General features: G+C 43.5%; 1 protein-coding gene and 1 non-coding gene across 5 annotated transcripts in view; one reads left to right on the top strand and one right to left on the bottom strand.

The window, feature by feature from the left end:
* Window positions 1–3,999: 3,999 nt before the first annotated feature.
* On the top strand, window positions 4,000–4,106 carry LOC119000856 (U6 spliceosomal RNA). The gene has a single exon (XR_005069421.1). It is a non-coding gene; the product is annotated as a U6 spliceosomal RNA (small nuclear RNA).
* Window positions 4,107–9,205: 5,099 nt separating this feature from the next.
* The window catches only part of FBH1 (F-box DNA helicase 1), a 44,404-nt gene continuing 40,156 nt past the window's right edge, over window positions 9,206–13,453 (bottom strand). For all 4 annotated transcript variants that reach the window (XM_037065908.1, XM_037065909.1, XM_037065910.1 and 1 more), the window contains 2 exons: window positions 10,413–10,544; window positions 9,206–9,626 (listed from right to left, as the gene is read on the bottom strand). In XM_037065908.1, coding sequence (XP_036921803.1) covers window positions 9,456–9,626; window positions 10,413–10,544 — 303 coding nt within the window. In that variant the 3' untranslated portion in view covers window positions 9,206–9,455. The remainder of the gene's footprint in view (window positions 9,627–10,412; window positions 10,545–13,453) is intronic.

Below are 13,453 nucleotides of genomic sequence, written 5' to 3'. Positions count from 1 at the left end.
GACATGGAAGCAAGCAAGATAGGGTGGAGTTGAGGTCTGAAAGGACCAGGGAAGGGGGAGGAGGGCGGGTGGATAAATAAGTAAATAAACAAATTAGGATTTTTTTTTTCCCAAAGACTTAAAGGGGTAAAATGAACTCCTTTTACCAGGTGGTGTAGTTCTTCTAGGGAAATGTTTAAATAACTTTACAACGCCAAAACATAGTATGGTCCCAGAATTTACCCATCAGGCAGTGATAAACATCTCAAAAGTAAGACTGTATCTTAATCTTTGAATTCTCAGAGAGTGAGGAGGTGCCCTGAAGGTGATTAAGAAATGCTAGATCAACAAATTAAAAGCTTCCTAAATGAAGTATGAAACATTTTTCTGGGACAGGGAAACCTGTTGTCAGGCAAAGCTACAGAGGTGGTATTTGGGGGCATTCAGCCACTTGTCTTTGTGCACCCCATCTCCCCATGCTTCTCTGACAGTTCCAAGCACTGCCTCAAGTTCTACATCTCTGTCCCCATTTTCACACACAATGGGGTTTGCAAAACTGACTAGAGGGTTTAGCTTGGGAAGGCACAGTGTGACCTGGAATTGAAGGACTGTACATGGAGGGCAATAAAAAGCTATGCTGGAAGGGAAGATGAATACTATATAGGGAGCTGGGGCCCACTTGTTCTGTTGCATCAGTGCCCCCTTTCCTAACGCATACCCCTCCCCAAGATCACCACTTTCCCATGCCACCTGAAAGCCTCAGATTCAGCCTCTCTGGGAAGAGTCTTGCTAACTGACCTGCTGTGATGCTACTTGCTCTAGTTATCTGTTGCTGCACAGCAAAACACCACTCTTTCTTATCTCCATGCTGACTGGGCTCTGCCAGGCAGTTCTGTTTTATGTGCCATTAACTAAAGTCACTCATTTGTCTGCATTCAATTAGAGGCTGGACTGAGCTCAAAGGTCTGAGAAGGCTTCACTCGCTTGTCTGGTACATCAGCACTTCTCTACATGCCTCTGCACATGGCTAGTTTGGACTTCCCCACAATATGGTGGCCTGGGGGCAATCAGACTGCTAACATGGTAACTGAAAGAAGAAACTGCCAGCCCCCTACAGGATAGAGAAGGAACTGCCACGTATCGCTTCTGCTCATTTTATTGGCCTGGATGTCTGAGGAGTATCTCACACATAATGGGACTTGAGTTGAAGGGTGGGTGTGACTTCATATATAAAAGCAGGCAGGGAGGATTCTACACAAGGGGACTGACACAGGCAAAGACAGATGGGAATGCAAGTGACAGGTTCAGAAAAGAAAGAGCAAGGCAGCTGGAATGACAAACTATTTGTAGGACAATATTACAGACAAGGTAGGAATCTAATTGTGAAGAATCATGCTTCTGTTATAACCCCCTGGAATTATATATGACATTAGCTAAAGTTACAGGAGAATTGCTCAGTAACTATATGTCAAACGAACTTTTTTTAAGAAGCCTGAAGAACGAAGGTATTACAGGGACTGAATACAATCAGTGGAACTGTAGGGTCTTTCCCCAAGTCCTTGTCTCTACCCAATGGCCCCCTCCTGGTAGGTGTCATCAGCATAAAGTTGTATGGTTATCTAAATTCCAGGGCTGTTTCGTCATTTCTCTGGGCAGAGAGCCAAAGCACTGATTATAAAACAAGCATGTAATCTTTAAAGTCCCCTTTAAGATCAATGCAATCCAGAGGGCACCTGAGTTGCTCCAGGACCTAGTGACCCAGGGTCACCTGAGTTGCATGTGGCTATTGGTGTCTTCAGCATATTTCTTGAAGCTTCAAAGGCTCCTGAAGCACCTTAGCAGTTACCTGGAGGTAGGGGGGAACTTAGAAAGAACTCCAGTCTTGTCTAATTAGAGCAGTTTATACCCTTTAAACAGGGGTAAAATTTTGCTTGAAGATTGTCGAGGCTAAGAACATATATGCTTTCTGTTTTCAACAAATGTGGGTTGTTGGTTTTTTTTTAAGAGTCTAGCTCCAACTGTTTATACGATAGCAGTGGGAAAACTATGGGTCTGGGTGTTGGGGACCACTCTGCCTGGTTTCAGGAATTGTAACTACCCCCCATGGCTAAGGATGAGTGAGCGACCTCCGGAATGCTGAGCCACAGGAGACGAGGCTTGTCTCTGGTAGCGAACGCTGCCTCAGTTTCCTCCCTGCCCCCAAAGCATGGTAGGAAGTCAATGACAGTTAAGACTCCTCACAGAGAGAGGGGCAACCTAAGCCAGACTCGACCACTTGGGAGGCCATCATGGAAAAACTCGGGGGACTGCAACAAAGAGGGAACAATGGACCCTTGCCACTCCCCGCCCCCACCCCCCCGCTATTCTGACATAGGCTGAATCCCCATTCCTCTGGGAGAAGCGCTTCCTGGCTCTAATCCCCTTAAGCCTGAATACCTGATGAGGAGAGGTCCAGCTCCTTGCCTTGCCAGAGCAGATCCTGGTGAAAAATCTGGCATCACAAAGAATTCCTCAAAAACATGTGAAATCTGCTCTAAGAGTGCTCTTATTCATATGATAAGGGTCCAAGCAGGAAACTCGTGTGTCTCCCAAAGTTTCTGCAACCCCCTTTCCTGACAGACACTGACTCAGACTAAGCCCTCAGATTTCTTTGAAATGTTATCTACTGTTTGATCCTTACCAGCCTGTATTCCTGTGTATTACAACTCAATAAAAGCCGTTGAGGAAGGGGCTCTTGGCCTTTCTCCTCTGAGAGATTGGCCACCTCTCCTCCCCAAGCAAATCGTCTTAGTAGTTTTATGTTCATCTGTGGCAGATGGGGGGACTTGAGGGCAAAGTTGTCCCCACATCTGGGATGGCATTTGAATTTTAACCCAAGCTCTACTCTATGTGCCAGGGCACAGGTGTCTGGGCCCAGTCACTGTACAGCCTGTTCCATCACCTGCTCGTCCAGGTTTGTGATGACTAAATGAAATAATATACACAAATTCCTAAGTGTGTCTACCATGTAGGAGGTACTTAATAAAAGCTAACTTCATTTCCTAAATGAGCCCTATTTGTATACTGGACAATCTGGTATGGGTGGCTGCCCACTCCTCTTATTCCTTCTCTAGTGAGTCCCAACATTTTGCATACTTACCCTCTTCCACAGTCATGTATATCATAGGAAGCTGACCTCATCTCAAGCTTCAGGAAAGGAAATACTCATCATTTTAAATGATGCTGCTTGCTAGTGATTGGCTTAGGAATGGACAAGTGACCTGCTTCTGACCACTGAGACACAGGATTGGCTAGGGAGGCTTTCGGGAAAGGTTTCCTTGCTCCTAAGGAGCACAGAAGACAGGCTTTCTTCCCTCTGATACTGCTATGCCTGGAACTGCCAGAACTGCTGCAAACAGGTTGTTGCAGAGAAGCCAGCCTGGGGCCGGGAGAGGCAAAACAGCCTGGCTTTCTAACACCAGTACTGAACAGCTGATGCCACCTCTTCAATGCCTGTTGAGAGTTTTTGTTTGGGATTACTCATAGCCCCAAACGTTCTGATACTGAATTTAGTAATCCTAAGTGGAGGTATTATAGCAGACCCTAAAATGAGGGACTGCTGAGCAGAGGAGGTGGGACAGTGGCTAAGAAGGTGCTTACCACTTTAAGTTAGGAAGCTAGTGTCGCTTTGTTGTGTAGTTCTGAAGCAACTGATGAAAATGTTACCTGTTTTACTCTGGGTACAGATTAGGGAAATGTAATATTAGTAAAATGATTACTTAAAAAAATCCAGAACCACTGAATTAGACACTTAAAAAGGGGGGTTGGGGGGAATCCCAGGATGTTCACGCTGTGTTGGCAATTTCCTGGGGCCTTCAGTAAGGTCCTTTAAAAGAGGAGCCTGGGGCCCTGGCAGGTAGCTCAGTTGATTAGAGCATCATCTCCTGACACACCAAGGTTGTGGGTTCAACCTCCAGGTCAGGGCACATACAGAAGCAACCAATAAATGCATAAATAAATGGAACAACAAATTGAGGCCTTGTGCTCACTTCGGCAGCACATATACTAAAATTGGAATAATACAGAGAAGATTAGCATGGCCTCTGTATAAGGATGACATGCAAATTCGTTAAGTTTTCCATATTTTTAAGGGAGCCAACTGTAGGAGAAAATATATTGCCAATGATATCTCGGACAAGGGTTTTATCTTCAAAATATATAAAGAACTCACATGACTCCACTCCAGGAAGACAAATAACCCAATTAAAAAATGGGCAAAAGACTTGAACAGACACTTCTCCAAAGAGGACATACAGAAAGCCCAGAGACATATGAAAGAATGCTCAGCATCATTAGCCATCAGAGAGATGCAAGTTAAAACCACAATGAGATACTTCTTCACACCAGTCAGAATGGCCAATATAAACAAATTAACAAACAAGTGTTGGAGAGGATGTGGAGAAAAGGGAACCCTAGTGCATTGTTGGTGGGAATGCCGACTGGTGTAGCCACTGTGGAAAATAGTATGAAATTTCTTCAAAAAGACTTCCAGCCAAGATGGAGGCATAGGTGGAAATACCGTACCTCCTCACACAACCAAATTTAAGGACAACAAAGATTTGGAAACAAAAACACAATCAAAACAGACAAAAAATTGAACTGTACCGAAGTCCAACAACAAACCATTCATCCAGACCAGTAAGAGGGGTAGAGTCAGCAGTGAGCAGAGAGAGATCCCAGCAGGAAAAGGCAGTGGTTAGCAGACCCGGACGGGTGCAGGGACAAAAATCCAGTAAGGCTCGCAAGGCAGCTGGCTGAGAGTGGACCACATTCGCACACAGATAAACCAGGCAGGTTTAAAAATGGTCAGTGAGCCCTAGCTGGTGTAGCTCAGCGGATTGAGCGCGGGCCGGCGAACTAGACGATTGTGGTTCGATTCCCAGTCAGGGCACATGCCTGGGTTGCAGGCAAGTTCCCGGCAGGGGCCAGTTCCCAGCAGGGGATGCACGAGAAGCAACCATACATTGATGTTTCTCTTCTTCTCTCCTCCCCTTCCCCTCTAAAAGATAAATAAATAAAATATTTTTTAAAAAAAATAAAAATGGTCAGTGAGACAGACCATGCAACCCACAGCCCCAGCAACAACATAAAGCCTAAAAGCACTGATTGGAAAAACTTTCAGGGGTTGAAGGGCCAAGAGAGGCTCCCAGCCTCACAGGAGAGTTCATTGGAGAGACCCACAGGGTCCTAGAACGTTCACAAGCCCACCCAACCTGGAACTAGCACCAGAGGGGCCCAATTTGCTTGTGGAAAGCGGCAGAGGAGACCAAGATTTGAGAGAGAGAGAGAGTAACAAGCGCCATCGCTCCCTCTAACCCCGCCCCCACATACAGTGTCACTACCCAGCGACCAGGGTTGTGTATAGGTTCCGCCCCTTATATGTAACAGGTGCCAACAGACCAAAACATTATGGCACAAGAAGAAGAACAGCTCAAAGCCCCAGAGCCAATACTTCTAAGCGACCAAGAGATACCCAACCTATCAGATGCACAGTTCAAAATACTGGTGATCAGGATGCTCGCAGAACTGGTTGATTTTGGTCACAAATTACATGAAAACGTGAAGGCTACACTAAGTGAAATAAAGCAAACTGCACAGGGAATCAATAATGATGAAAAGAACACTGGGACTAAAATCAATGGAGTAGACCAGAAGGAAGAAAGAAACAACCAATCAGAAAAGAATGAAGAAACAAGAATTCAAAAAATTGAGGAGAGGCTTAGGAACCTCCAGGACATCTTTAAACATTCCAACATCCGAATTATAGGGGTACCAGAAGGGGAAGAGGAAGAGCAACAGTGGAAAATTTATTTGAACAAATAATAAAGGAGAACTTCCCCAATCTGGCAAAAGGAAATAGACTTCCAGAAAGGCCAGGAAGTTCAGTGTCCCAAAGAAGTTGGACCCAAGGAGGTATACACCAAGGCACATCATAATTACATTAGCCAAGATGAAAATGAAGGAGAGAATCCTAGAAGCAGCAAGAGATAAGGGGACAGTCACCCACAAGAGTTCCCATCAGACTGTTAGCTGATTTCTCAAAAGAGACTTTACAGGCAAGAAGGGGCTGGAAAGAAATATTCCAAATCATGAAAAGCAAGGACCTACATCCAAGATTGCTCTATTCAGCAAAGCTTTCATTTAGAATGGAAGGGCAGATAAAGTGCTTCTCAGGTAAGGTCAAGTTCAAGGAGTTCATCATCACCAAGCTCTTACTATACGAAATGTTAAATGGTCTTATCTAAGAAAAAGAAGATAAAAAATGTGAACAGTGAAAGGACAGCAAACTCACAGTTATTAACAACCACACCTAAAACAAAAGCAAACTAAGTGGACAGCTAGATCAGGAGCAGAGCCATAGAAATGGAGATCACATGGAGGGTTAGCAACAGTGGAGTGGGAGGAGGAGAAGTAGGGAGAAGGTACAGAGACTAAGTAGCATAGACAGTAGGTAGAAAATAGGGGGAGGGCAAGAATAGTACGGGAAATGTAGAAGTTCAAGAATTTGTGACACATAGACATGAACTGAATGGGGGAAATGTGGGTGGGAGGGTGGAGGGGAATGAAGGGGGGGGAAATGGGAGAACTGTAATGGCATAATCAATAGAATATATATATTTTAAAAAAGACAAAAACCCCCAAAATTTTTTCTCAAAAAACTAAAAATGGAACTGCCTTTTGACCCAGCAATTCTACTGCTGGGATTATACCCTAAGAGCCCTGAAACACCAATCCAAATGAACCTATGCACCCCAATGTTCATAGCAGCACAATTTACAATAGCCAAGTATTGTAAGCAACCTAGGTGCTCATCAGTAAATGGATCAAAAAACTATGGTACATTTATGAAGCAGAAAGAAAGAAGGAGCTCCTACCCTTTGCAACAGCATGAATGGAACTGGAAAGCATTATGCTAAGGGAAATAAGCTAGGTGGTGAAAGAAAAATACCATATGACCTCACCTTTAACAGAAACCTAAACAACAAAACAAACAAACAAGCAAAATATAAACATAGACACTGAAATAGAGAACAGGCTGACAGTGACCAGAGGGGAGAGGGGAGGGAATTTCAGGGGAAAAGGGGAAGGGTTTACAGGAAGAAGTATAAAGGACACATGGACAAAAACTAGGATGGGGTAGAGATGGGAGGGAGGTGGGGAGCACCAGGGGGTGGGCTGGGATGGAGGTAAAAGACAGAAAACTGTACTTGAACAACAATTAAATAAAATTTTAAAAAAACTAGCTCTGGCTGGTGTACCTCAGTGGATTGAGCATGGGCCTGTGAAGCAAAGGGTCACTGGTTCGATTCCCAGTCAGGGCACATGCCTGGGTTGCAGGCCAGGTGTTCAGTAGGGGACACATGAGAGGCAACCACACACTGATGTTTCTCTCCCACTCTTTCTCCTTCCTTTCCACTCTCTCTAAAAATAAATAAATAAAATATTTTTTAAAAAACTAAAAAAAAAAAACCCAAGCAAAATATAGCCAGATGTTGAAATTAAGAACAAAATGACAAAAAGACAGAAAACTGTACTTGACAACAATGAAAATTTTTTAAAAAGGTGAATAAATAAATAAATATTTTTTTCAAAAAAAGAACAAAATGACAGTAAGCTGAGGGGAAGGGAGAAGGAAATAACAGGTAAAAGAAGGGAAAGGGGAATCAGTGAACATATACAAAGGATCCATGGACAAAGCCAAAGGGGAATAGGATTGAGGGTGGGAGGTAGGGGTGGGTGGGGCAAGGGCAAGTGATGATGGAAAAATGGAGATAACTCTACTGGAACATTAATTAAAAAATGATAAAAAACAAAAAAAAATTGTGGATTTCCAGCCAAGATGGAGGTGTAGGTAGATATACTTTACCTCCTCACACAACTAAAAGAACGACAATGACAAATTTAAAAACAAAAAATAACCAGAATGGCCAGAAAATTGAACTGTATGGAAGTCAGACAACCAAGTAGTTAAAGAAGAAGCATTCATCCAGACTGGTAGGAGGGGTAGAGATGGGCAGCTGGGGTGGAGAAGACTCGAGGTAAGGTAGCAGATGGAGGACTGGGTGAGGCGATGGCTGGCAGAGCAGGTGGGCCTACACTGATGTGTAGATAAGCTAGGAGGAACAACTGGGAAGCAAGATAGACCACACCACCCAAGGTTCCAGTGCAGGGAAATAAAGCCCTACCTAAAACCTCTGACTGAAAAAACCTGTGGGGGTTGAGATGGCAGAAGAAACTCCCAGCCTCACAGGAGAGTTCATTGGAGAGACCCACAGGGTCCTAGAACATACACAAACCCACCCACCTGGTAATCAGCACCAGAATGGCCCAATTTGCTTGTGGGAAGCAACAACGGAAGCTCTGAGGTTGCTCTCGGGCGCAACTCAACTGGCTCCAGATGTGGTGAACTCTTTAGGCAATGGCGTGCCAACCCCCTCACCTGCCATCTACATCCCTGAAGTGTTATATGGCAAAAATGTAAACATACCAGATCTGTGTACAGATCTAAGCGATGTGAATTTTTCAGTTTTCTATCACAGTAGCTTTATAAAAACTACCCCACATCCCCAGGCAGCCTATCCAGGCACTGACTTTCCACCTCTGCCTGTTCTCGCTCCTCCAACCCCATCCCCTCAGCTGGCTAACTCCACTTCCTTCTGAAGTATTTTTTTCTTTTGGTTACAAATTACTAGATAATAGTAAGCTATTTTCTGGTGTTGCTCAGTAATGCCTGTATTTTATTTATTTATTTTTCTTTTTACCTTTAACCCCTTTCACCATTCCCTCTCAGGTATTTCTGATCTTCATTCTACCTCTGGAACACAAGAAGTCTTGCTCTTGTCATTTTGTGGTTGTCTTATTCTGTATGATATACTGCCTCGTTTAGACTGTGAACCTCATGATGACAAAAGCGTGCAGTATGTCATACAAGTGTGAGTCTCCCCAGCATGGAAATCTCATTTTTGAGGCAGCAATTGTCAGCCTGGATATTAAGTCTCATATTCTGTTTTGTGTGTTGTGTGAATAGTGACCAAGCTGTTAGAAAGAGTGAGTGAAGAAAAGAGAAAACTGGAGAAAGTTCAAAACAGCGGGGCTGAAAGCAGGTGTCACACAGTGGTATGTCAGTTCTATAATGCTTGTTTAATTGAAACCTTGTAATAAAAGTTTAAATACATAAAATGTTGTATTCTTTTTTATCAAAAGAACTTCCCAATTGCCCCCAGCCTGTGTGCATGGAGCAGGGGCTGTGGAAGCCAGCAACCTCTAAGGAATGGAGAAATGGCAGGTCCAACTCTGGTTGGCTTCATCTTCCTCAAATATGCTCTGTGAGTGAATTCAGAGTCTCACGTGAATGAGAACCCTACCTACTGGCTTTCTTCAAGTAACTGAAGTCTACACAAGGCAATCTGTACCATGGAGAATGCTCCTCCTGGCTTTCAGAAGACAAGGAAAAGCAGAGCTTCATGCCTGGGCAGCACGATGTTCTCGATGGTGCGTTCCATGGAGTGCACCTGCTTGGGGGAGGCAGTCAAGAAGGCTAAGGGCCCGATGCGCTGTTCTGCACAGGAGTGGCAGAGGTGGCCACCCTTGTTTTCCTTTCTGTTGCTCTGTAGTGAGGGATAAGAAAAAGAGGGAAAAGGAACAATCAAAAAACAAGGAGTTTCCACCAAGTGCTGAATTACTTTTCCACTGAGAAGTGCTGTTGCACTGCCAAGGAACTTTGTGTCATGATTCTGATGTTTTCAGACTTGTGCGAACCTCTTAGCTAATACAATCATACCTTGGTACTTAATGGCTTCAGAACTCACTGAACCCTGTACTCATTGCATTTTGACAAGAAAAAAATGTTTCAGCACTAGGTGCTTGCTCGAGACTCATCTCACTTGCTAGAACTTGGATGAGTCACAACCCTGCCCCACAAGAGAATATGCTTCATCACTTGTCGCTTGCTCGGTACTACTTGTCAGTTTCAGCACTCATCATGAGTTCTGGAACGAATTAACCACGAGTACCGAGGCACTGCTGTACTTCCCACTGCACGGTCATCTAGGGTAGACTAAACTCTATCAAATTCCCTTACAGCAGAAAACAGAATTATCAAGGCAAGGGACGAAGAGACAAGAACAAGTTCACCAGGTAAGTAGTTCTCCTTAGAGTGTCAGTCACAACCCAGCCTCTCAGCCTGTGCTACCCATACTATTCATGTTATCATCATCTCTGACACAGAGGTAGATCTGGCATCTCTGTGCCTTATATATGAAAAGCCCTTGAGAAGGATTATATCAATTTCTCTTTTACCTCCCTCACCCACAGCCCAGACAGGACACATGCAATAAAACACAAATGACTGGATTAAACTACAGAAAACCAGAGCTGCATCCAAGACCACGTACATAAGTGATGGGGAGCTTCTTCATGGTGAGCACAGTGTCCACTGGGATAGTGTTGTTGCACTGCCCCACACAGCAGCGAACCACTCCTGTTTTTAAAACGTTACTCGTCAGCTCTGCTTGCAAGAAGTACTCCTGGAAAGAAAAGAGTGAGAAAGAACAATAGCAATACCTCTGCTACTTTCTACTTGGAAACTCTTAATAGCTAAGGAGCTGGAAATACTCCAACTCCCAAAATCTTGCTGCTAGATCTGAAACTGCCTTATGGCTTCCTTCCTAGACTGTAAGGTCCATGAGATCACAAAGCATCTTACTTGTTTTGTTACCAAAACCTTCTAGCACTAACTACAGTGAGAACAGGGCTCTATAAATTAATATCTGTTAACTGAATGAATAGGTAAATCAACTAATCAAGTCACCCACATTCTTCAGTGACATCTTGGGTGCCCAATACTTTCACAGGTATGAAGACCAGTAACTGCTGGGGAACACCATCACTCAAAGAACTGCTAAGGGCATACATCAAATCGTGTTACACACTGGCAGATGGACCACTGCCAACTGCTGCAAACATAATCACAGGAGAAAAGCTTCACTGGAACCCGTGGCCTTCAGGAATCCAAAGGCACATGACACCACCACCTACACCTCCCTCCTTAAACCATGCCAGGCTGTTTTGTTTTTAAATGCCTTGCTTCCCTACTAGCAGTCAGGTCCTTTGTTTATAAAGCACTGTAACATAATCCTCACCAATGATTTTTTGTCCTCATCCCCATTGCATATATGAGGGCATGAGAGCCAAGAAATTAGGTCACTTGTACAAAAGATCACAGAGCTAGACTGTGGCAGATGTGAGTGAGGCTCAAGCCTGAGAGTGCCTAAATCCAGAGCATGTGCTTTTAATCACCAAACAACAGTCTCTTCGTTTCTCTTATCATCTCCAGATACAAAGCTAGATTGACTCAACAGCACCCCTACTGTGTAGAAAGTGCTCAGAATTACTGCTGAATAAATGCATGCCATGACCACACAGCTCTGCTGAAATTGCCAGTTCTCCCCTCGATACCTGACTGCGGGGACTCAGTGTCTCAAAGATAACTAACCACCTTTGAGTGTCCCCTCTGCTTTTCCCAATTGATTGTAGAACAGTTATTTCACCAGTTTCATGTGGCCCTTCATCTCCCTCCTCAGAGGTGCAGTCAACAGAAATACAGAGTGATAAGCAGCTCACCCAAAGTCACAAAGTGTCCAGCTGGAAGAACTGGGATGTGAACGGAGGCAGTCTGATCTGAGGGCTGATTATGTTCAGCCTCAGAACTTGCGGGGATGCTGCTTTCATCCATTTAACAAACACTGAGCACCAACCACGTGCCAGGCACTATTGTAGGGATATGCCTGTGAGATTTGGATTAAGAATCTAAGATGCTAGGAGACTAAGAAGCTATTTCTGAGCAAGTAGCATAACTCCATGTCACTTTACAATTCGACAGTATAGTGATTGTAAAGTGACATGGAGGTATGCTAGTTGCTCAGAAATAGCAACTAGCTATTTGTTGCTATTTCACTTCCTCAAAACCTAAAATAAGCAAAGGAACAAATAGGTTCCCGGTGATTAGCTGGATTTTCTAAGAGTGTCAGAGAAAAAGTAGGCTGGCCGCCCTATTCTTGGTTATAGGGGAGACCAAATGGTTTATCACTCTATGTAGTGGGAAACAATGGCTCACTTTTGTTCTAAAACCTCACTATGTATGACTATACTGTTCACAACGTGCTTTCATATTCTCTAAATTATTAACCCCCCTCCCCTCCGTCAGAGCCTTTGAGATCCCCTATAGCCTTCCTCTCTGAACAGAAGGTACACTTAGCCACTTCTGAAACAGGATGTTCCCAAATGGATTCATAAGCTATGACAAAGAAAAAGCAGAAGTACTCATACCTCACCTAAGGTCTCCGAGACTTATAAACAACTGTTCACAAAATGGGCCACGTATCCAGGGGTTCCACAGAGTACCCCCGGGGCAAACTGATGTACCCCAACCCCATCTCATGAGGGGCAAGTCTCTCTCTAGATTCCATATTCCTTATGAAGAACACTCACTTCCCTCCAAGAATGTATGCAGTGCCCAACTGATAAGCTTTCTGTTAGTTTTAAAAAGCCTATTTGACTCTTATACATAAATTGGTGGGACTCTAAGGTATACAATCTCTGTGAAGGATTTGGCAATATCTAGAAAAATCACATCATTATTTACCTTTTGCCCAGAAATTTAGATTCTAGAAGTGTGTTCCCCAAAATGCATAAGCAAGAATAGAAAATGACTATGCATTGTGGCATTATTATTAAAGCAAAAGATTAGAAAGAACCTAGTATCATCAGTGAGAAACTACATAAATCATGATGTGCCGACATCATGAATACTACTCAGCTTTACAAAGGAATGAGAAAGAGCTTCACAAACTGATAGTGATTTCCATGCATATTTCTCGGTGACAAAGTGAGATACAGAGCATTATAAATAGAAGAATACCTTTGTGGAAAAGGAGAATATAAAAATATATACATTTTTACCAAAAAAATACTAAAGAAGAGATCAAAAACTAATTTAAAAATAAACTGTTAATGACAGAGGGAGAGAAAATCTGAAGGGGACAGGGATGGAAAGAGACTTCTCTAATGTATCTGTTACAAAATTTTGATGTTGAAAACATAAATGTCCCACTCATTCAAAACAGATAATTAAGTAAAAAAGAAGCCAAGCAATTCCCATAGGGATTATAAACAAACAAATGTATATCTAACTGTAATTAAATTGATGCCCAAACTACAGGGGAAAAAAGGCTTATTTCAATTGCCTTCCGATATGATATTCTGCCCTGGCTGGTGTGGCTCAGTGGATTGAATGCTGACCTGTGAACTGAAAGATCCCTGGTTTGATTCCCAGTCAGGGCACATGCCTGGATCACATGCAAGGTCCCCAATTGGGGGTGTGCAAAAGGCAACCAGTCCATGTTCCTCTCATACGTTAATGTTTCACTCCCTCCCT

This window comes from Sturnira hondurensis, unplaced genomic scaffold, assembly GCF_014824575.4.
Source record: "Sturnira hondurensis isolate 20B ecotype Veracruz unplaced genomic scaffold, ASM1482457v3 Scaffold0016284, whole genome shotgun sequence".
Lineage (NCBI taxonomy): Eukaryota > Metazoa > Chordata > Mammalia > Chiroptera > Phyllostomidae > Sturnira > Sturnira hondurensis.
This window is presented reverse-complemented; position numbering and strand designations above follow the sequence as displayed.